The sequence below is a fragment of the Cololabis saira genome, chromosome 15 (assembly GCF_033807715.1).
Source record: "Cololabis saira isolate AMF1-May2022 chromosome 15, fColSai1.1, whole genome shotgun sequence".
Classification (NCBI taxonomy): domain Eukaryota; kingdom Metazoa; phylum Chordata; class Actinopteri; order Beloniformes; family Belonidae; genus Cololabis; species Cololabis saira.
In genome coordinates this window covers 1,645,478-1,668,404 of record NC_084601.1, presented here as the reverse complement: position 1 = coordinate 1,668,404, position 22,927 = coordinate 1,645,478, and the positions used below count along the sequence as shown (strand labels likewise).

At 43.3% G+C, this 22,927-nt stretch overlaps 1 protein-coding gene across 15 annotated transcripts in view; it reads right to left on the bottom strand.

The window, feature by feature from the left end:
* Nucleotides 1-22,927, bottom strand: part of LOC133461237 (regulating synaptic membrane exocytosis protein 2-like) — a 76,709-nt gene that overhangs the window by 40,868 nt on the left and 12,914 nt on the right. For 13 of the 15 annotated variants that reach the window (XM_061742058.1, XM_061742067.1, XM_061742060.1 and 10 more), the window contains 9 exons: nucleotides 21,972-22,206; nucleotides 21,597-21,878; nucleotides 15,089-15,153; nucleotides 14,079-14,198; nucleotides 13,881-13,980; nucleotides 3,264-3,387; nucleotides 3,096-3,142; nucleotides 2,062-2,150; nucleotides 1,949-1,984 (listed from right to left, as the gene is read on the bottom strand). In XM_061742058.1, coding sequence (XP_061598042.1) covers nucleotides 1,949-1,984; nucleotides 2,062-2,150; nucleotides 3,096-3,142; nucleotides 3,264-3,387; nucleotides 13,881-13,980; nucleotides 14,079-14,198; nucleotides 15,089-15,153; nucleotides 21,597-21,878; nucleotides 21,972-22,206 — 1,098 coding nt within the window. The remainder of the gene's footprint in view (nucleotides 1-1,948; nucleotides 1,985-2,061; nucleotides 2,151-3,095; nucleotides 3,143-3,263; nucleotides 3,388-13,880; nucleotides 13,981-14,078; nucleotides 14,199-15,088; nucleotides 15,154-21,596; nucleotides 21,879-21,971; nucleotides 22,207-22,927) is intronic. The other 2 variants (XM_061742061.1, XM_061742062.1) reach the window with 1 other exon arrangement.

The following is a 22,927-nucleotide window of genomic DNA, read 5'->3' as shown; positions in this document are numbered from 1 at the left end:
CTTCCTTCCTCCCTCCCTCCCTCCCTCCCTCCCTCCCTCCCTCCCTTCCTTCCTTCCTTCCTTCCTTCCTTCCTTCCTTCCTTCCTTCCTTCCTTCCTTCCTTCCTTCCTTCCTTCCCGTACGTTGTGCGTGGATTTAACACAGAACCATAAATCAGTTTTACACAAAAACGTCACCAACGAGAATTTATCATTTTTACCGTGAGATGACAAATTCTTACCGTGGAGAATTTTTTTGACGGTTTATCGTGAACGGTAAAATATCTCCCATTCCTAACCCAGACCCTGACAGAACACAAGAACCACCATGTGGAACACTGCAAAACTACAGAGGAACCAGGAACACACCATTTGGGAAAAGGATTAAAAAAATTCAAGCCAAAAGAATTCTATTCAACACAAGAAAACCCAGCAGGACTGGGATCTAAAGCCGGGCAGACACGTGCGATTATCGGCTCGTTTTGAACCGATTTTCCAGTCGTGCGACTTTTTTTTGATCGGGCCCGATTTTGACCCAATCGTTGCTCGTGCCCTGTGCAGTATACGTGGGGTAACAACGAGAGATTAAGACCTCACGACGAGCTCCCGATCACAAATCGTGAGGTCGCAAGAAAATCAAGCATGTTTGAAATCCTGGTCGCTCCTCGTGAAGGAATCACAGTTGAAGCAGCTACGACCCGACTGGACTCATCCTTTCACAGAGAGCATGCGCAATCTCTGATGTCACGTCAAAAACTATTATTTGCAGTTTAAGTGTTGCAAATTCACATTACAAATCATGTTTTAATAGCAAAAAAAGACTGCATTTCCACGTACGGTGCGTGTTGCCGCGTACCCTACGCCGTAGGCTCTGCGTTGGTGTAACGCGGAACCATAAATCAGCCTTTAGTGTGTCTCTGTCTGCTGAACTCTTTTTTCTCTTTTCATTTTGCTCGGACGCCGGGTTCCTCCACCGAGACACAACTTTTGCGGTATGCGTTCTTTGTTGTGTCAAAAAATGATGCGCAGTGTCCACCCAATCAGAAACAGTACAGATATTTTGGGATTTTTTTAATATATATATATATAATTATAAAAAAAAATAAAGGACCCCATAACCTTTGATCAGGTGGGCAGGACGCACGTTTGGGTTGGAACAGCCTACCCGTGCCCCAAAACCAGCCTCGAGTTCCAGTACACAGAGGTCCGACGGGAGGATAATGATCGTATAGTCAGTGTGAGCAGACAGAGCATCAGAGCATCGGCTCGTACAGTGTGAGAACATGAATCGTGGGCTCTGAACTTTTGAACTCCACGATCTAGTCATACAGTGTGAGATGGGGCAGTCTCATACGATTTAAAATATCGCACAGTGTATGCCCGGCTTAAGCCAAGACTGCCCTAGAACTGAACTACAGCACTAATGCAGCTGGAACGTCTCTCTCTACTCTGGTCTAGCGTTTACCTGAACTACACACTAATACGGTGGAACATCTCTCTACTCTGGTCTAGGGTTTACCTGAACTACACACTAATACGGGTGGAACATCTCTCTCTACTCTGGTCTAGTGTTTACCTGAACTACACACTAATACAGGTGGAACATCTCTCTCTACTCTGGTCTAGTGTTTACCTGAACTACACACTAATACAGGTGGAACATCTCTCTCTACTCTGGTCTAGGGTTTACCTGAACTACGGCACTAATACGGGGGGACATCTCTCTACTCTGGTCTAGCGTTTACCTGAACTACACACTAATACGGGTGGAACATCTCTCTCTACTCTGGTCTAGTGTTTACCTGAACTACACACTAATACAGGTGGAACATCTCTCTCTACTCTGGTCTAGCGTTTACCTGAACTACGGCACTAATACAGGTGGGACATCTCTCTACTCTGGTCTAGCGGTTACCTGAACTACACACTAATACGGGTGGAACATCTCTCTACTCTGGTCTAGCGGTTACCTGGATTCTGGGAACCAGAGGACGCCTGTTCATAGTCTGAAAGCACACACATGACGGTTAACTCACAGCCAGCTGACTGTCAGCCACGTGCAGGGGATTGTGGGTAAACTTACGGAAACCTGTCCGGACAGAACGCTGGGACTCATGGGCGAGGTGACGGAGATGGACGGACCGACTTTCTGAGAGTCGAAGGAGCTGGAACCTGAACAGAAGATGGAGACACAGACTCAGGAGAAGAGCATCGTCTGGATTCTGCTGACCGTTCGGACATTACAGGCTCATTTAAGACCTGCAACGTTAACCAGTACTCCAGTTGTAAAATAAAATCAGGGGGGATGGTGGATTTGATCATATGGGGACAGATCATTTGTGCTGATTACAAATAATATAATATATTACAAATAATAGCAGTGGCCAAAACACCTGCAGAAATACTGCAGGAATGACATAGCAGCAGTTAAATGCAGCCTTCTGTAAGCTTTAAATATCCACTGGGCTTACATCAAATACATCAAAACACAACAATAAAAAACACTTTTCTGAACTTATCAATATGACTCTGTCCTTCACAGGATAAGTAAAACGGATCACTGCAAAAACTCACAATCTTAACAAGAATATTTGTCTTATTTCTAGTTAAAATGTCTCATTTTAGTAAAAAAATCTCATTACACTTAAAACAAGACTCATAACTGGAAAAAAACAACAATTTTCACCTGTTTCAAGTAGATTTTCACTTGAAATAAGTAGAAAAATCTGCAAGCGGAACAAGATTTTTTTGCTTGTAATAAGAAGATAAATCTTGTCCCACTGGCAGATTTTTCTACTTATTTCAAGAGAAAACTTACTTGAAACAGGTGAAAATTGTCAAATAAGTTATTTTTCTGGTGTTATCTTTCAGGTGATGACTCTAAATGTTGAAATAGCAGTAAAACCACATTCATTGATGAAATGATATAAGGGATGGAAAGGGGGGATGGCAGTTTTACAGTGGGGATGATTTGGACTGTTTTTATTTCAGGGGGGATGATTTGCACCGTTTTTATTTCCTCATCCCCCCTCAACTCGAGTACTGATGTTAACTCTAATGATGTGAGCATCCACACGACTGCACCAGACGGAGCGAGGGGAGCTGAGAAACACTCACTGGAGTCCAGGTGAACGTGAGAGCCGTCTGCTGCTCTGGAGACGTCTCTGCAGAACAGAAAACATCACGCTCTACCATCACAGCACTCTGGCTTCAAGGATGAATACTGAACACTTGTAAAGCTGTACGATTGCTCTGAAATCAAATCCATGTGAATCTCTGACCCACCCGATGGGGCGACACACCACCAGCTCCACCTGCGGCTCTGGTTTAGACTCCATGATGATGTTGTAGACCTCATTAAACGTGGCCCCCTGGAGAACCCTGCCGTTCCACTCCAGGACCTGATCGCCTGACGCAGAGAGAAGGAGGGGGAGAAAAACATTTTAGAATGCGTGTAAACACTGCAATTTGTTAGGATGCTAAAACATGTTATTCAGCATTGAGACGTATGGACGTGTGACGGTCTCTGCAGACTGCTCAGCGTCAATCAATCAATTACTGTATTTGTCCCCAAGGGGGCGATTCGTTTCGCGACAGGAGAAGCACACAATGTTAAATATACATAAAATATACATAATAAATTACAACAGGTTACACATCATAGTATAGACCAAGGGTCTGCAACCCAAAATGTTTTAGAGCCATATTGGACCAAAAACACAAAAAACAAATATGTCTGGAGCCACAAAAAATGAAAAGTCTTTTATCAGCCTTAGAATGAAGGCAACACATGCTGCATGTTTTTTATATTAGTTAGAACTAGGGGAAGATTTTTTTTTCATTACACACTTCGAGAAAAAAGTCGAAATGTCGAGAAAAAAGTTGAAATAAAAGTTGAAAAAAAAGAAAAGAAAAAAAAGAACAAAAAAGAAGAAAAAAGAGAAAAAAGGGAGAAAAAAGGTGAAACATTTTTGAAAAAGCTCCAGGAGCCATTAGGGTGGCGCTAAAGAGGCACATGCGGCTCTAGAGCCGCGGGTTGCAGACCCCCGGTATGGTATAGACCTAAGCTTAAGAGGGAAGGATTTTTCACCCACTTCCTTTTCCTTCCGGCATTCAAAAGAACAATAGCGGAGGAACAAAGGAGTGTTTGTATCTGTTAGTCTGAGCAGTAACTGATGGTAGAAACTGAAACTGTTTATTCAGGGACGTGAGAATCAGACAACATGGAGGTCTTGATCAGCTGTTTGTTATAAAGTTCTTGTAAAGTTTGTTGAGCCGACCCAATGATTTTACTGCTTAGACTGACAACCTTATTGAGCAAGTTTCTGTCTTTGACTTTCAAAGATTGAAACTAACAAATGAAAGAAAAAGTGATAACAGATTGGATGAAAGAACGATAAAACATAGTCATCAGGGAAGAATCCACCTTGAATTTAGAACGTTTTCGAAGACAAAAGAGGCGCTGCTGTTCTGGCTTTTCTTATATATCGAGTCTGATTTTTTTCCAAATGACAGTTTGTTGTCAATTCAATTCAATTCAATTCAATTTTATTTATATAGCGTCTAATACAACAGAGTTGTCTCTAGACGCTTTACAGAGACCCATACCCAGAACATAAACCCCCGAGCAATTATTACATAAACAATGGCAGGTAAAAACTCCCCTAGTGGGAGAAAAACCTTAAGCCAAACAGTGGCAAGGAAAAACTCCCCTTTAGGAGGGAAGAAACCTTGAGCAGGACCAGGCTCATTAGGGGGGACCCTCCTGCCGAGGGCCAGACTGGTGGGTCAGGGACGGCAACAGCACAGCAGGCAGGTGGAAGCAGCAACGGGATGACCGGGGGTGGGGACCGCAGGCCAGCACGCAGCTCCCGAAGCTCCGGCCCAATCAGCAAGTCCCAGGTTGGGGTGCAGGGTTGGGGAAAGACTTGTGCTCCGTAATGCAAGCTACAAGCCACCCACGACCACCTGCAGGACAAAAGAGAGAAAAGGGAGGAGAAGGGGGGGCCAGCAACGGGATGACCAGGGGTGGGGACCGCAGGCCAGCACGCAGCTCCCGAAGCTCCGGCCCAATCAGCAAGTCCCAGGTTGGGGTGCAGGGTCGGGGAAAGACTTGTGCTCCGTAATGCAAGCTACAAGCCACCCACGACCACCTGCAGGTTCCGGTGTCCGGCAAAGGATGCTGCAACATGGACAAAAGAGAGAAAAGGGAGGAGAAGGGGGGGCCAGCACAAGAAACTACAGGAGCGACTCTGACACACTAAAGTTTACACTACCTAGAGATTTACCAACACCAGCTAGAGGTTTACTAAACACTAACTATAGGCTTTACTAAACAGAAATGTTTTAAGTTTAGTTTTAAAGGTGGAGGTGGTGTCAGCCCCCTTAACCCAGATTGGAAGTTGGTTCCATAGTAGTGGTGCCTGATAGCAGAACGCCCGCCCTCCAAATCTACATTTGGATACTCTAGGAACTACGAGTAAACCTGCACTCTGAGAACGGAGAGCTCTGACAGGAACATAAGGCACTATCAGGTCTTGCAAATAATGCGGAGCTAAGCCGTTTTGGGCTTTATACGCAAGTAATAAAATTTTAAATTGGATTCTGAATTTTACGGGTAACCAATGGAGCGACGCTAACACTGGAGAGACGTGGTCTCTCCTGCTGATTCCTGTCAGCACTCGTGCTGCTGCATTCTGGATCAGCTGGAGCCTATTCAGCAAATTACTTGGACATCCTGCTAACAACACATTACAGTAATCTAGTCTAGAAGATACAAACGCATGAACTAGTTTTTCTGCATCACTCTGCGAGAGGATTTTCCTAATCTTTGCAATATTACGGAGATGGAAAAAGGCTATTTTACAAACCTGATTGACATATGGTTTAAACGACAAATCCTGATCGAAAATAACACCAAGGTTTCTCACAGTTGCACTGGAAGCCATCGCAACACCATCTAATCCCTTCCTAAGATGCTCTGGACCAAGAATGATAACCTCTGTTTTATCTGAATTTAGAAGCAAGAAATTTCTGGACATCCAGTCCTTGATGTCCCTAAGACATGCCTGAAGTTTAACTAACGGTTCTGTCTCATCCGGCTTCATAGACAAGTAGAGCTGCGTATCATCAGCATAACAATGAAAGTGTATGCCGTGATTCTGGATTATACTTCCCAATGGCTGCATGTATAAACTGAACAAGATTGGCCCTAGCACTGAACCCTGCGGAACACCATAACAGACCCTTGACTGTTCTGAAGAAACCTCATGTACATGAACAAACTGGAACCTGTCAGATAGATATGATTTAAACCAACATAGAGCTGTCCCTTTAATCCCAACAACATGCTCTAACCTGTGCAGTAAAATGCCATGATCTATAGTGTCAAAAGCAGCACTGAGGTCCAGTAGAACCAGTATGGAAACTAATCCCTTATCTGAGGCCATAAGGAGGTCATTCGTGACTCGAACCAGTGCTGTCTCTGTGCTATGATGCATTCTGAACCCTGACTGAAAGACTTCAAACAGATCATTTCTATACAAATAGTCACATAACTGGCTTGAAACTGCCTTTTCCAGAATTTTAGATACAAATGGAAGGTTGGAAATTGGTCTATAATTAGCTAAGGTGTCTGGGTCAAGAGAAGGTTTTTTAAGTAAAGGTTTAATTACTGCGACTTTGAAAACCTGTGGTACATATCCTAAACTTAGGGATAGGTTAATTTGGTCCAGTATTGTCGTACCAATAAGAGAAAAAATATGTTTGAATAGTCGAGTCGGGATGGGGTCTAACATACATGTGGTTGACTTAGCTCTATTAACGAGTGAAGTCAGCTCAGGGAGGTCTATAGGATCAAAATAGTCTAGAGACAAGTCAGAGCCTAGGGAAGTCGCTAAAGCTGAAGAAACACCTACAACCGGCTGGTTGATTTCTTCTCTAATTCTCGTGATTTTACTGTTGAAGAAGCTCATAAAGTCCTCACTACTGAGAGCTGCAGGAATACACGGCTCCACAGAGCTGTGACTCTTTGTCAGCCTTGTCAGAGTGCAGGTTTACTCGTAGTTCCTAGAGTATCTAAATGTAGATTTGGAGGGCGGGCGTTCTGCTATCAGGCACCACTACTATGGAACCAACTTCCAATCTGGGTTAAGGAGGCTGACACCACCTCCACCTTTAAAACTAAACTTAAAACATTTCTGTTTAGTAAAGCCTATAGTTAGTGTTTAGTAAACCTCTAGCTGGTGTTGGTAAATCTCTAGGTAGTGTAAACTTTAGTGTGTCAGAGTCGCTCCTGTAGTTTCTTGTGCTGGCCCCCCCTTCTCCTCCCTTTTCTCTCTTTTGTCCATGTTGCAGCATCCTTTGCCGGACACCGGAACCTGCAGGTGGTCGTGGGTGGCTTGTAGCTTGCATTACGGAGCACAAGTCTTTCCCTGACCCTGCACCCCAAACTGGGACTTGCTGATTGGGCCGGAGCTTCGGGAGCTGCATGCTGGCCTGCGGTCCCCACCCCTGGTCATCCCGTTGCTGGCCCCCCCTTCTCCTCCCTTTTCTCTCTTTTGTCCTGCAGGTGGTCGTGGGTGGCTTGTAGCTTGCATTACGGAGCACAAGTCTTTCCCTGACCCTGCACCCCAACCTGGGACTTGCTGATTGGGCCGGAGCTTCGGGAGCTGCGTGCTGGCCTGCGGTCCCCACCCCTGGTCATCTCGTTGCTGGCCCCCCCTTCTCCTCCCTTTTCTCTCTTTTGTCCTGCAGGTGGTCGTGGGTGGCTTGTAGCTTGCATTACGGAGCACAAGTCTTTCCCCGACCCTGCACCCCAACCTGGGACTTGCTGATTGGGCCGGAGCTTCGGGAGCTGCGTGCCGGCCTGCGGTCCCCACCCCTGGTCATCCCGTTGCTGCTTCCACCTGCCTGCTGTGCTGTTGCCGTCCCTGACCCACCAGTATGGCCCTCGGCAGGAGGGTCCCCCCTTATGAGCCTGGTCCTGCTCAAGGTTTCTTCCCTCCTAAAGGGGAGTTTTTCCTTGCCACTGTTTGGCTTAAGGTTTTTCTCCCACTAGGGGAGTTTTTACCTGCCATTGTTTATGTAATAACTGCTCGGGGGTCATGTTCTGGGTATGGGTCTCTGTAAAGCGTCTAGAGACAACTCTGTTGTATTAGACGCTATATAAATAAAATTGAATTGAATTGAATTGAATTGAATTGGCTACAGTGCTGAACAGAAAACGTGGGTTACTTTTATTATCCTCTATCAACGTTGAATAATAAGCTGTTCTGGCTTTGCGAATGGCTTTTTTATATACTATTAGAATATCTTTCCATTCACGATAAGAGTCTACAGACCTACAAGAGTACCACTTCCTTTCCATTTTACGCACGTTTTGTTTCAACATGCGGATATCTGAATTATACCAGGGAGTTAAGCTCCTGTGGCTAGAAACCCTCCTTTTCAAAGGAGCAACTTCATCTAAAGCTGAATGCAACAAATCAGCAGTGTTACTAGCAAGGAAATCAACATCTGCAGAGGTAGAACCCAGGTCACTGGCCTCGACTACATCACTATTTCGCACTGTTGTAAGATAAGCAATGGCCTCCCTAAATTTAACAATAACTTCATCAGACAAACATCTGCTAAAATAATACCTCCTATTTTGCACTTCAACATCAACAAAATTAAATTCAAACGTTATTAAGTAATGGTCGGATAAAAGGGAGTTTACAGGTGACACCAACAGACCATCAGTTTCAACACCGTAGGTGAGAACGAGATCGAGAGTATGATTAAAACAGTGCGTCGGTTTATTCACTTTTTGTGAGATACCCATTGATTCTAGAAGAGAATCGAAGGCTAATTTAAGATTATCGCTTTCAACATCCATATGAATATTAAAATCACCCACTATGATGAATTTATCTGTGCTGATCAATAATCCAGAAAGGAAATCTGAAAATTCAGACAAAAACTCTAGATACGCACCAGCAGGGGGCCGGTACACTACCACTAACACAACTGGCTTTTCTGATTTCCAGCTCGGAAATTTCAGACCAAGCATGAGGCTTTCAAATGTATTATAATTGCACTTAGGTTCAATTTTTGTTTGGAGACTGGAGTTATAAATTGCTGCGACTCCTCCGCCTCGGCCCGTGCTTCTAGGAATGTGATGATTAAAGTAGCCGGGCGGAGTTGATTCATTCAAACTAACATACTCTTCCTCCTGTAACCATGTTTCTGTTAAGCAGAAAATATCACTCCTGCTCTCTGTAATTATATCATTTACTAACAGAGACTTAGAGCTTAATGATCGTATATTTAGTAATCCGCATCTAATTTTTCGGTCTGTAGTTGGTACCAAATGTACATTGGTTTTAATTTTTACAAGGTTATTTTGGTTAACGCCTCCAAAACGCCGCAACTGGTGAACTTTTGGAGGGCGGGGAACTGCAACCACTTCTATTTTGCTAGGCACCTGGCCAGAGTCGCCAATATCATGTAATCCTACAGTTTTAGAGTCGCTAATTACATAATGCAATCTTACAGTTTGATTGGCGGGCGTTGGTCCTCGAGAAGCAGCAGAGAAGTGTGTTAAACTACAGCTCTGCATCCTGGCCTGGACCCTGCATTGTCAGGGGGAGTGTCTAATAACATTGGCCAGATTTCTAGACATAAGAGCTGCACCATCCCGGGTGGGATGAATGCCGTCCCTTCTAATCAGACCGGGCTTTCCCCAGAATGTCTCCCAGTTGTCAATAAAGTCCACGTCGTTTTCTGAACACCACTGAGACAACCAGCGGCGGAGCGAGAGCATGCGACTAAACATGTCATCGCTGGTCAGATTGGGGAGGGGGCCAGAAAAACCTACGGAGTCCGACATACTTTTGGCGTAGTTACACACCGAGACAATATTCATTTTAGTTACTTCCGACTGGCGAAGACGGGAGTCATTAGCTCCGACATTGATGATAACTTTACCATATTTACGATTACCCTTTGCCAGTAGCTTCAAATTTGCTTCTATGTCGCCCGCTCTGGCCCCCGGGATACACCTAACTATGGTCTCTGGAGTCGGCCTCACATGTCTCACAATAGAGTCTCCAATTACCAGGGTCGGTTTCTCAACAGATGTGTCGCTGAGTGGGGAAAAACGGTTAGACACATGAAGCGGGTGGTGGTGTTCCGTGAGCCCTTTAAGACTACCCTTCCTCCAAACCGTCACCCAGCTGCCCTGCCTGGCCGGCTGCCGGGGAGCTGCAGGGGAGCGGCTACGCTCAGCTGCTACGGGCCGGTCCGCAGAGGATTCTATCGGACTATGGTCTAGTTGGCCGAACCGGACCTCTAACTGACTGAGCCTCGCCTCCAGCCCTGCAAATAAGCTACACTTTAAGCACTTGTCAATAATAGTGCCTAAATAAGACGAAGACGAAGGAACTCAGAAATATAATAATACCACTGTTGTGTTGCATGTTACAACAAAACATGCCATACAGCACGGAAATCTGCTCAAATGTAAAGGATCTTGGTAACAGAACCGTCTGCTGCTAGAGAGCAGAGGTGGTAATAACGAGTTACATTTACTCAGTTACATTTACTTGAGTAAGTTTTGGGAAATGTTGTACTTTTAGGAGTAGTTTTGAATCACTATACTTTTTACTTTTACTTGAGTAGATTTGTGAAGAAGAAACTGTTCCTCTTACTCCGCTACATTAGGCTACGTTGAGCTGTTACTTTTCTTTTATCCCTTTTATCCACGTACGTGTCAATCTCATGACATCACTGAGTGTTTATTTGGGAAAAATGTTTGTTTTTGCATGTTTTGTCACATTTACACAGACTCAAACACACACAGAGTTTCTATGAGTTCATGTTTGTTCTAGTTCTGCCTGGTTAAAAAAGAAAAGTACAAAGGCTTGACATTTTGTGCTACTTGTGCTTAATTTATTTTTTTTATTCTGTTATTTTATTTATTTTATTATTTATTAAAGTACTTGAATTTACTTTAAGCTTATTTTAATTTAAGCTATTTTTTATTAATTTTAATTAATTTTATTATTTTATTGATTTAATTTGCCTGAAGATGATTATTTTGTACTTTTGTCTGTTTGAATAGTTGTGTTAAAAAAATAAATCAGACGTTACTCAACAGTTACTCAGTACTTGAGTAGTTTTTTCACCAAGTACTTTTTTACTTTTACTCAAGTAATTATTTGGATGACTACTTTTTACTTCTACTTGAGTCATATTATTCTGAAGTAACAGTACTTTTACTTGAGTACAATTTTTGGCGCCTGTACCAGCTCTGGTTGTGAGTGACATGCAGACGTCTGACAGCCGTCTGCCTGTAAAAGCGCAGCAGGGTGATGGGGTGGTCTGACCCCTGCTCTCCCTGCTCTCCCTGCTCTCCCTGCTCTCCCTGCTCTCCCTGCCCTCCCTGTCACCAGCCTGTCCACTGTCATCACAGATTGCCACTCAGTGGCTCATCCCTGCAGACATCACTGTTAGTGGAGCCACATGAGCTGAACCAGCTATTAAAGCAGCTATTAGCTCCTGGATCAGTCTACTTTACTCTCTCTTAACTTAAATGTAGCCATCTACTTTCTTTTCTATTAAATTCTTTAACTGACCATGTTTATAATCTTCCGCCAAATCATTCTAACTGCGCCCATATGTCTTTAGTTGTTTAGTTATACAACGGTATACTGACATTTACATGCAGTTGGAATGCGCCTGCGCATCTATAGGTGCATTTTTGCAGTTCTTCTTTTTCTATTTTTAGCTGCCGTTGAGAGAGAAGCGGGACACACTCTGGAGAAGTCACCATTGCAAGACAAATAAAATCATGCACATTCACACTCACTGCTGCAGACAGTGTAGAATCAGCATTCAGCCCTACATGCACGTGTTTGCACGTGTTTGCACGTGTTTGCACGTGTTTGCACTGTTGGAACCCACACAGGAATGGAGAGAAGATTTGAACTGTGAACTTGTTGGCTCTAAGGTGAACGTGCTAACCATCATACCACTGTCTATATCTATCTATCTATTAGAATTAGAATATTGTGATAAAGTTCTTTATTTTCTGTAATGCAATTAAAAAAACAAAAATGTCATACATTCTGGATTCATTACAAATCAACTGAAATATTGCAAGCCTTTTATTATTTTAATATTGCTGATTATGGTTTACAGCTTAAGATTAAGATTCCCAGAATATTCTAATTTTTTGAGATAGAATATTTGAGTTTTCTTAAACTGTAAACCATGATCAGCAATATTAAAATAATAAAAGGCTTGAAATATTTCAGTTGATTTGTAATGAATCCAGAATGTATGACATTTTTGTTTTTGCAATTGCATTACAGAAAATCACAATATTCTAATTTTTTTCCTGTATGTGTGAATGTCTTGAAGAGAAAGTAAAATCCTAAAAGCTGAGTGTAGTTGTGCATATTGTCATCGATTTGACCAGTTTCAGTGGACGGTTTAATGTGTTTCTGGTTCGGAGCTAAAATTATCCCCAGGTGATAAACAAACTATGCTCACACAAAATTTAAAAGCATTATTTTTAATACAGCTACGTGGTTTTATTGAATATCATCTTGCAAAAACACTCTTCAAGTGAATTAGTATCTAAATTAGCAGCTCGTGCAGAAAGGTTCCACCTGATTGGTCAAATATATTACTGACATGTAGAGTGGGAATAAATGGCACTTGGAAATGTTGATACAGGGATGACAATAAATGTCCAACATATTGTGCAGCCCCACAATCACAGAATTCATTATTGAACGACCAATAATTTAAAAAAATACACTCATTTAAGTATCTTGTGAGTATCCAAGTCACTTCAATGTCCTAATGTTTATCTTAGAAAGAGAAAGTAGCGGTAAGTTCTGCTGGCAGCTAGAACCCCAAAAAGAGCAGCCGGTTCCGAGTTTAGGTTATCTAATCTCTGTTCACTCATTCATCACCATGATAAAGACAGATTCTCTCAGTGATTATGCTCTTAGCCACAGATACTTAGATGCCAGTATTTAATGACTCTTTGAGGAGAGAATAATGTCTGGTATTTGAGAGAACATAGTTATAACACTACAGTTAGAGTCAGAGGTGTCAAGTAACAAAGTACAAATACTTTGTTACCTTACTTAAGTAGAAATTTTGGTTATCTATACTTCACTGGAGTCATTATTTTTCAGACGACTTTTTACTTTTACTCCTTACATTTTCAGACAACTAACTGTACTTTTTACTCCTTACATTTTAAAAACAGCCTCGTTACTCTATTTCATTTCTGCCTTTAAATAAAAACTATCCAGTTAAATTGCTCCATCCGGATAGAGTGAATTTGGTTGTGGTTGTTTCAGATGTTCTTGTCCAGTTTTGTTCTTACATCCGTTCCCTCAGATTCCTGCAACTAAACTTGGATGTACATTCCAATAAAGGTTAGGATAAATGATAACATGCCTCTGAAGTTTGACTTTTTGCACCATTACAATACTTATAGGCAACTAGTCATCATATCTGCTGCTCTCTGAAACACATATTAATGCTCAATAGTACACATTTATGCTTCTTTAATATATTTACATTATACTAATATGCATTCATTTTCAATGGCTTTTGTCCTTAATGGCTTTTTCCCCCTTACATTACTTTTACTTTTATACTTTAAGTAGTTTTGAAACCAGTACTTTTATACTTTTACTTGAGTAAAAAAGTTGAGTTGATACTTCAACTTCTGCAGGAGTATTTTTATCCTCTGGTATCTATACTTCTACCTGAGTAATGGATGTGAATACTGAAGACACCTCTGGTTAGAGGACAACATCATAGCAAATGTGAGGACACATAAAAAGTCCACATATGGCTTAAAGCATAAAGAACTGTATTTGCCCCAGGGCTTACCTGGTCTCAAGTGTCCGACAGTATCGGCCAGACTTCCTCTCTTCACCTTGGTGATAAATGCACACAGGCGACCCGACTCCGTCATCTTCCCACCGACAACCTGGAAACACGTTAACCATGAGCAAGGCATCTAACGGCACCCGGGAGAAAAAGGAGATGAAGATGAGAAGACACAAAACACAACAAGAAAAGGTTGACCTTGAGTCCCAGCAGCGCTCCTGTATCTGCAGGAACCGTCCCGTCCTTCATCCTCTTGTTCAGCACGATCCGACCAATCAGACGCTCTCCATCCTTGGACGGTTGCCACGTGACCGGGTGCTGATGAGTTGCAACGATAAACACCCGAAAATGTGATTTTTAGTAAGAGTGACACACCTTTAGCAGTACTCGAGTTGTAAAATAAAATCATGGTGGATTTGATCATATGGGGACAGATAATTTGTGCTGATTACAAATAATATAATATATTACAAATAATAGCACTGATCAAAACACCTGCAGAAATACTGCAGGAATGACATAGCAGCAGTTAAATGCAGCCTTCTGTAAGCTTTAAATATCCACTCAAATACATCAAAACACAACAATAAAAAACACTTTTCTGAACTTATCAATATGACTCTGTCCTTCACAGGATAAGTAAAATGGATCACTGCAAAAACTCACAATCTTAACAACAATATTTGTCTTATTTCTAGTTAAAATGTCTAATTTTAGTAAAAAAAATCTCATTACACTTAAAACAAGACTCATCACTGGAAAAAAACAACAATTTTCACCTGTTTCAAGTAGATTTTCACTTGAAATAAGTAGAAAAATCTGCATGTGGAACAAGATTTTTTTGCTTGTAATAAGAAGATAAATCTTGTCCCACTGGCAGATTTTTCTACTTATTTCAAGTAAAAATTTACTTGAAACAGGTGAAAATTGTCAAATAAGTTATTTTTCAGGTGTTATTTTTCTGGTGATGACTCTAAATGTTGAAATAGCAGTAAAACCACATTCATTGATGAAATGACATAAGGGATGGAAAGGGGGGATGGCAGTTTTACAGGGGGGGGGGGGGGGGGATTTGGACCCTTTTTATGTTCAGGTGTGATGCCATCCCCCTCATCCCCCCTCATCCCCCCTCAACTCCAGTACTGATGATGACACTCATTACAGGGGAGGAGGGTGGACGGATGAAGGGATGAAGGGCGGAGACCTACCATGGACATGGGCAGAGGCTCGCCATGCCAGGAACCATGATCCCACCACTGGCTCTCCATGTCTCCTAGCAACCAGGAAGAAACAATAAATGATATACTTTCATTCTAATACAATCTTGCATGGTTAGATCAGAGATTAGCTGCCGTATGATCAGAGTTTTCAAAAATGAACATAGCGATGAGTCAGGTTGAATCCATAAGAGCCAAGACGACTCTCCAAAGTCATGATTCGTTGATCCCCAAAGTACCTCGAGTGAACTTTCTGATACATAAAATGAGATAAATCATTAAATAAATGGTGATTACCATATTTTCTGGACTATAAGCCACTACTTTTTTCATAAGTTTTCAACCGTGCAGCTTATATAAAGGTGCAGCTATTCTGTGGATTTTTCTTCCACCACTCGGGGCGCTCCAACGGGAATTAGAATCAAATCTAAGACAAAATAAATGCAAAGAAGAATACGCTACTTCTTCTTTAGCAGATAGAAGTAGGAAGCAGATTTCAAACAGATAAATAGATCAATAAATACCGGTTATTTTCTCTTGGTTCTGTCCCGTTTTAATCAGCAAAGTTGCTGCCGTGTTAAAAGACACTGTTAGGAAAGATCTATTTAGGTACAAACATGTACATCATTTACAGTTCTAAATTCTTTTGTTCATGTAGTAAATATCTAATCTAACAACAGAAATATCTGCGGCTTGCTTATCTTTTTTTTAATAGAGCAGGTGCGGCTTATAGTCCAGAAAATACGGTATATTTATAAAAATTATTTTTTATTTTTTATTTTAGGCTGATGAGAAACGATAATGTCCCCCTCCTGTTATTAATCCTGCAGAACTCTCTGATGGGATCAGCTTCACCCAGCATTCCTGCACATCACCTGAAGTTACCTGCATCTACAGGTGGGGGCGGGTTCTCACTATGCTGAGTAAGCTGCTTTAAACTCCGCTGTACTCACAGGTCTGTGCGGTCGCCATTAAAAAGGAAGAGGCTTGAACAGAGGAAGAAGGAATGAAGAGGAGGAGGTGAACCTGCAGCTCCTCTCTCCTCCTCCTCTCTGGTTCTAGGATTGCACTTTGCCCCGAGCGCTGCCTGCAGGCTGCAGAGCAGGTCATGCCTGTCTGTAACAAGATTAGCTGAATCCAAACATGGAGTCCATCTTTCTGCCAGTGATTTCACTGTTAGCGTCTTAGCATGGTGGCATTAATAGAGCCGGCCTGCTGTCTGATACCAGCAGCTTGGAAGTGTATTCCTGATCTGGTTACAAGGGGAGTGAATCTGGATGCTGATGAGCTGGAGACAACATTGCAGCATCAATCCCGTCCACTTTTCCTACCACATTTCCACCAGATCAGAGACAAAAAAAAAAGAAAAAATCCAGCAGTCCACCAAGAAATCCAGCTGTTTACCAGGAAATCACCAGATCTGTGTATGGGCAGGACGTCCAGCCCCGGTGACGAGCAGCCATCTGTGTGAGTGAACACATATACTCCTGGCTGGAAGGCCACCACTGCTCCTGCTCTGGGTTTCTATCCCTGGGTCTTTGCAGTGACTCCTGATAATCCACTCCTTTCTTTTAATCCAATTGAACAGGAACAGAGACAGTGACTGGGTGGCCCAGCGGGACCAGAACAGCCGGGCCAAGGTGGACCGTCCTAATCGGGATTGGAGTATCACATCCAATCTCAAAAATCATCCGGACTTTGAGGACCAATCAGGTCTGCAGAAGGTTTCTGTGGTTCCTCTATCCGTCCAGGAGTCTTCACGACAGCAGCGTCAGGGATTGTGAGCTGGTTGTGCCACCTCTGAACCTGACGGGAGGAACCAAGAACCCTCCCGGCCAATCAGAGCTCATAATCTCTGAGCAGGTGACTCTAGTCCGACCACACAGACGTAGCAGATTAGCTCACGAGCATGATGTCTGATTTCTCAAGAGACAACCTGAAGCAAGTGCAACACTGTTAAGGGTCGCAAGACCTTAATGCACAACAACCTTCCTGGAGCAGAACAACTGAGCAAAGGTGTCTCCGTCTGAAACATGAGCAGAATAAAAACAGAACCAACAACAAAGCAGCAGAGCAAGAGCAGAATTCTCCAAAAAGGTCATGAAAAAAGATGTGCACAATAAAGCTCCCGATGGAGAATGGTTTAGAGAATTAGGAGAGAGCTTAAAAACAGTTCACACACTTAATTTTTAAAAGCACCTCTTGTCCTAACACCTCCAAGAAATGAACTTGCCTAACCCACAACTACTTTACCTGTCTTCCAACTTGTATTTTGGACTTGAGGTGCTCTAAGCATGCATGTTGCATTCTTAGCAGGTTAATAGTCCTAATGAGCTAAATAGATTTACCACTTTATGGCAGAGTTTCATCCTGCGTTGTCCCCAGAGTGTTGTTTCCACTGGTAAGGAGCTTTGAACATCAGTGCCTGCTTAATGACTTACTGCAAATGTAAATTAAATGGATGGAACTTCAAGTTAAACTCATTAAAGTGAAGGACAACCCCAAAGAAGAGAAGCTGAGCAGCTCCTAATAACTCAACGACGGCAGAGAGCAGTTGGGACTTATTAGGAGTGCAGATGTATTTCAGGCAGAATATTTATGTAACTTTAAAACCTAAACAGGGTCAGCCCCAAGCAGAACCGCAAGATCACCAACAAAGGAACAAATGCCACCACTGGAACCATCGAAAACCAACTGAAAAAGGGCCAATATCGCACAGGAATTTGGATGAACATTTACGGGGGAGGAGAACCATAGGAGGACCTACCGGAATATTGAAAGTTACCCAACAGGTAAGAGAACAACATCATTCACAGCACTGGTGGAATTTAATGGAACACAAGCAAAAACACACAAGTGAAGGACTGATCCATCAGAGAAGAGAGACTAGAACCCCCGTCTCCAAAACTAAAAGCCTATTGGGCTTGGAGTAAAACATGCAGAGAGAGCAAACATTAGTGCATAGATTAAGATCCACCAGCATAGCGCCCTGGCCTCAGGGGCGACCCCTGCTGGCCGGCAGGGGAAGTGCAGGGAAGGCTGCTGGGGGTGAACCCAGATTCAGCTGTAAGAAGATTATCACACTGAGCTAATTTAAGCCAGAGACTGGGAGAACACATTCAGTATCTGCCGTTCAACTCTCTCCTTCCTGTCTCTTCTCTTAACTTAAACCCTGAAACATCCTGATATCAAACTGAAGGTCACATGTTCAGGGAACAAATCCCAACTAAACCCAGACACTTTCCTCTAGAGGGCAGCAGGACTTTAAACATGTCAAATAACGCCAACATGTGTTGGTATCAACTCACAGAAAGATGCTTTTATTTATACCACTGTGTTATGTCTTGAGGTTTTTTCTGTTATGTTTCATTCAACAATTTAAATGTGATGCTTTTATGAATAATGAGTCTGTTAGATTTAAGTGGTAAAAAGGTGATACTGCAGGTTTTTGTTGAAATAAGAGCTAAAATTGATTCCACAAAAACATTTTGGATGACCATCCTCACTCAGCATCAGGTTTAATTAACACTCTGATGTGTAGACAAGCAAACTGATGATACATTTCAGGTAAATAGAGAAACTCTATGGCAGATATACAGGACTGTCTCAGAGAATTAGAATATTGTGAAAAGGTCCTTTATTTTCTGTAATGCAAAAATGTCATACATTCTGGATTCATTACAAATCAACTGAAATATTACAAGCCTTTTATTATTTTAATATTGCTGATCATGGCTTACAGCTTAAGAAAACTCAAATATCCTATCTCAAAAAATTTGAATATTCTGGGAATCTTAATCTTAAACTGTAAACCATAATCAGCAATATTAAAATAATAAAAGGCTTGCAATATTTCAGTTGATTTGTAATGAATCCAGAATGTATGACATTTTAGTTTTTTTAATTGCATTACAGAAAATAAAGAACTTTATCACAATATTCTAATTTTCTGAGACAGTCCTGTATATATATACACACATACATACATACATATTCTGATCCCTTTTAACCACATAACTGGCATGTCTGTACATGCTGACACCTGAATGAGGGATTTATGTTGGTATGGAAACAGACTGAATATAAAAATAGACCAAAAATAAGAACAGACTGGAACCAAGAAGCCTGATAACTACAAAGTAAGCAACAACTGACTTTAGACTGTGAGTATTTCTGTTTCACCTGTCTGTTTGGGTCCATTTCATCTTCACACTGACTCCAGGCTCGTACCTGTCTCACCCATCTAACGTAAGTTCAAATGATGTTTCTGTTTAAACTTTCTGCTCTGAGATGCATTTTTTGACTCTTTGCTCTGGTTCACATGTTGGAGCCATTTCACCTTCTGCAAGTAGCATCCTTTAAACCCCTTTGATTTGACCTCGCTATTTTTTTTTCTGTTCAATCCTTTTCACTCAACTTCCAAGTGGACTTTGATAATCCCTCTGCTGTGACTTGAAGGTTGTTTCTAAAGTTGTGTCTGAATATAGCTAAAAGCGACATTCTTTACATCCCACAGAAAAAATATGGGGCTATTAACAGAAACAACGGTGTTGGAGGTGTGGATATGTTCTTGTTACAATGTGAATGCTGTGAACTGAGAAGTTCTCATCCTGAACTCTTTTGGTCAAGTTTATACGTTGAGGTTTAGCTGGAGGAGCTCTGACTACATTTGAAAACCCGCTAAGGACGTACAAACTACGCCTGGACATAACTCTTCTTTGTAGAAAAGGTAGTAGTGTGTAAATGAATCAGATCTCCTCCAGGTTTTCATTTTCTTCACTATAGCCACATTCTTGTGAAAAACATCACTTGTTCAAGAAAGAGGAAGGATACAGATGAGGAGAGATTGTGCGTGACCTGCTAAGTGAGTCATGTACTGTTTGTTGTGACTCCTCTCTGTTTAGGATGAATAGATAAGCAGACTGACGGATGTTGTGACTGGACTGACCAGGGCTGCTGGTGCGTTAGCAGCAAATATCTATCCACACTCCTGACATCACAGATCAGATTGGTGTGAAAAAGTCTTAACCCTTACGCTGTGTTCGGGTCAAAATCACCTCATTCTCCTTCCTTCCTTCCTTCCTTCCTTCCTTCCTTCTTTCCTTGTTTTCTCCCTTCCTTCTTTCCTTCCTTCCTTCCTTCCTTCCTTCTTTCCTTCCTTTGTTCCTTCTTTTCTCCCTTCCTTCCTCCCTTGTTTTCTCCCTTCCTACCTTCTTTCCTTCCTTCCTTCTTTCCTTGTTTTCTCCCTTCCTACCTTCCTTCCTTCCTTCCTTCTTTCCTTCCTCCTTCCTCTTTTCTCCCTTCCTTCTCCCTTCCTTCCTTCCTTCCTTCCTTCCTTCCTTCCTCCCTTCCTTGTTTTCTCCCTTCCTTCTCCCTCCCTTCCTTCCTTCCTTCCTTCCTTCCTTGTTTTCTCCCTTCCTTCCTTTGTTCCTTCTTTTCTCCCTTCCTTCCTCCCTTGTTTTCTCCCTTCCTACCTTCTTTCCTTCCTTCCTTCTTTCCTTGTTTTCTCCCTTCCTACCTTCCTTCCTTCCTTCCTTCTTTCCTTCCTCCTTCCTCTTTTCTCCCTTCCTTCTCCCTTCCTTCCTTCCTTCCTTCCTTCCTCCCTTCCTTGTTTTCTCCCTTCCTTCTCCCTTCCTTCCTTCCTTCCTTCCTTCCTTCCTTGTTTTCTCCCTTCCTTCCTTTGTTCCTTCTTTTCTCCCTTCCTTCCTTTGTTCCTTCTTTTCTCCCTTCCTTCCTTCTTTCCTTGTTTTCTCCCTTCCTTCCTCCCTTCCTTCCTTCCTTCCTTCCTTCCTTCCTTCCTCCTTTCTCCCTTTCTTCTCCCTTCCTTCCTTCCTTCCTTCCTCCCTTCCTTGTTTTCTCCCTTCCTTCCTTCCTTCCTTCCTTCCTTCTTTTCTCCCTTCCTTCCTTCCTTCCTTCCTTGTTTGTTTTCTCCCTTCCTTCCTTCCTTTGTTCCTTCTTTTCTCCCTTCCTTCTTTCCTTGTTTTCTCCCTTCCTTCCTTCCTTCCTTGTTTTCTCCCTTCCTTCCTTCCATCCTTCCTTCCTTCCTTGTTTTCTTCCTTCCTTCCTTCCTTCCTTGTTTTCTCCCTTCCTTCCTTCCATCCTTCCTTCCTTCCTTGTTTTCTTCCTTCCTTCCTTCCTTCCTTCCTTCCTTCCTTCCTTGTTTTCTCCCTTCCTTCCTTCCATCCTTCCTTCCTTCCTTCCTTCCTTCCTTCCTTCCTTCCTTCCTTCCTTCCTTCCTTCCTTCCTTCCTTCCTTGTTTTCTCCCTTCCTTCCTTGTTTTCTCCCTTCCTTCCTTCCTTCCTTCCTTCCTTCCTTCCTTCCTTCCTTCCTTCCTTCCTTCCTTCCTTCCTTCCTTCCTTCCTTCCTTCCTTCCTTCCTTCCTTCCTTCCTTCCTTCCTTCTTTCCTCCCTTCTTCCCTTCCTCCTCCCTTGACCCCAGACAGCAGCAGGGTTAACAGCAGTCCGTATGTCCATCCCTCGGTCAGGCAGCATGTACTCACGGTCGGGCTCATCACAGCTGGTGTAGTCCGGCGTGGTGGCCAGCTCCTCCTCTGAGCTGCTGAAGCTGCCGATCACGTGCATCTTCCCCATCATCCGCCCCCTGGGCACCATGCTGTCATTGGTGGGTTTCCTCTTGAGGGCGGAGCTGGGGTCCAGGTGTTGGTGTGGCAGCGGGCTGCGGCGGGGAGACGTCGGGCTGCTGTGATTGGCTGACCTGTCCACGGAGAACGACCTCTGACCTCCCGATCCCACCAGGCCCTGAGGACGGTTCTGCCGGAGAGCTGAGGGAGAGGGGGGTCATTCAGGGAGAGGGGGGTCATTCAGGGAGCTACGGCAACACAGAGCAAGGCAGGAGTTGTGGGTTGTTCTCACACCTCCGTGTCTTGAGGTCAGATGCTCGGGCTCTGCGGTTGCCAGGGAAACGTCGCTGTGGCGGCGCTGGTGGCGGACCCGGCCCACTTGAGCCAGCATCCTCATCGTCTCCTCGCTCGGCTGCGGCTTCACTGGGTACCGAGCCAGGTTGGGGTCGCTACGGTAACGGGCCTGAAACTCCTCCTCACGGCGCCGGCGGAGCTCACGGTCGACCAGAACCTGGTCCAGGGGGTGGTCCTGAAAACAGACCACAGATCAGATTAACCTGTACTGTCTGGTCCAGGGGGAGGTCCTGAAAACAGACCACAGATCAGATTAACCTGTACTGTCTGGTCCAGGGGGAGGTCCTGAAAACAGACCACAGATCAGATTAACCTGTACTGTCTGGTCCAGGGGGAGGTCCTGAAAACAGACCACAGATCAGATTAACCTGTACTGTCTGGTCCAGGGGGAGGTCCTGAAAACAGACCACAGATCAGATTAACCTGTACTGTCTGGTCCAGGGGGAGGTCCTGAAAACAGACCAGAGATCAGATTAACCTGTACTGTCTCTGGGTCAAAATCACCTCATTCTCCTTCCTTCCTTCTTCCCTTCCTTCTCCCTCCCCTCCCTCCCCTCCCTCCTTCCTTCCTTCTGTCCTTCCTTTCTTCCTTCCTTCACTCTCTCCTTCCTTCCTTCCTTCCTTCCTCCTGCTCTCTCCTTCCTTCTTCCCTTCCTCTTTTCTCCTTTCCTTCCTTCCTTCTTTTTTCCCTTCCTTCCTTCTTTCCTCCTGCTCTCTCCTTCCTTCCTTCTCCCTACCTTCCTTTATTTCTTCCTTCCTTCCTTCCTTCCTTTCTTCTTTTTTCCCTTCCTTCCTTCTTTCCTCCTGCTCTCTCATTCCTTCCTTCCTTCTCTCTCCCTTCCTTCCTTCCTTCCTTTCTTTCCTTCCTTTCTTCCTTCCTTCCTTCTTTCTTTCCT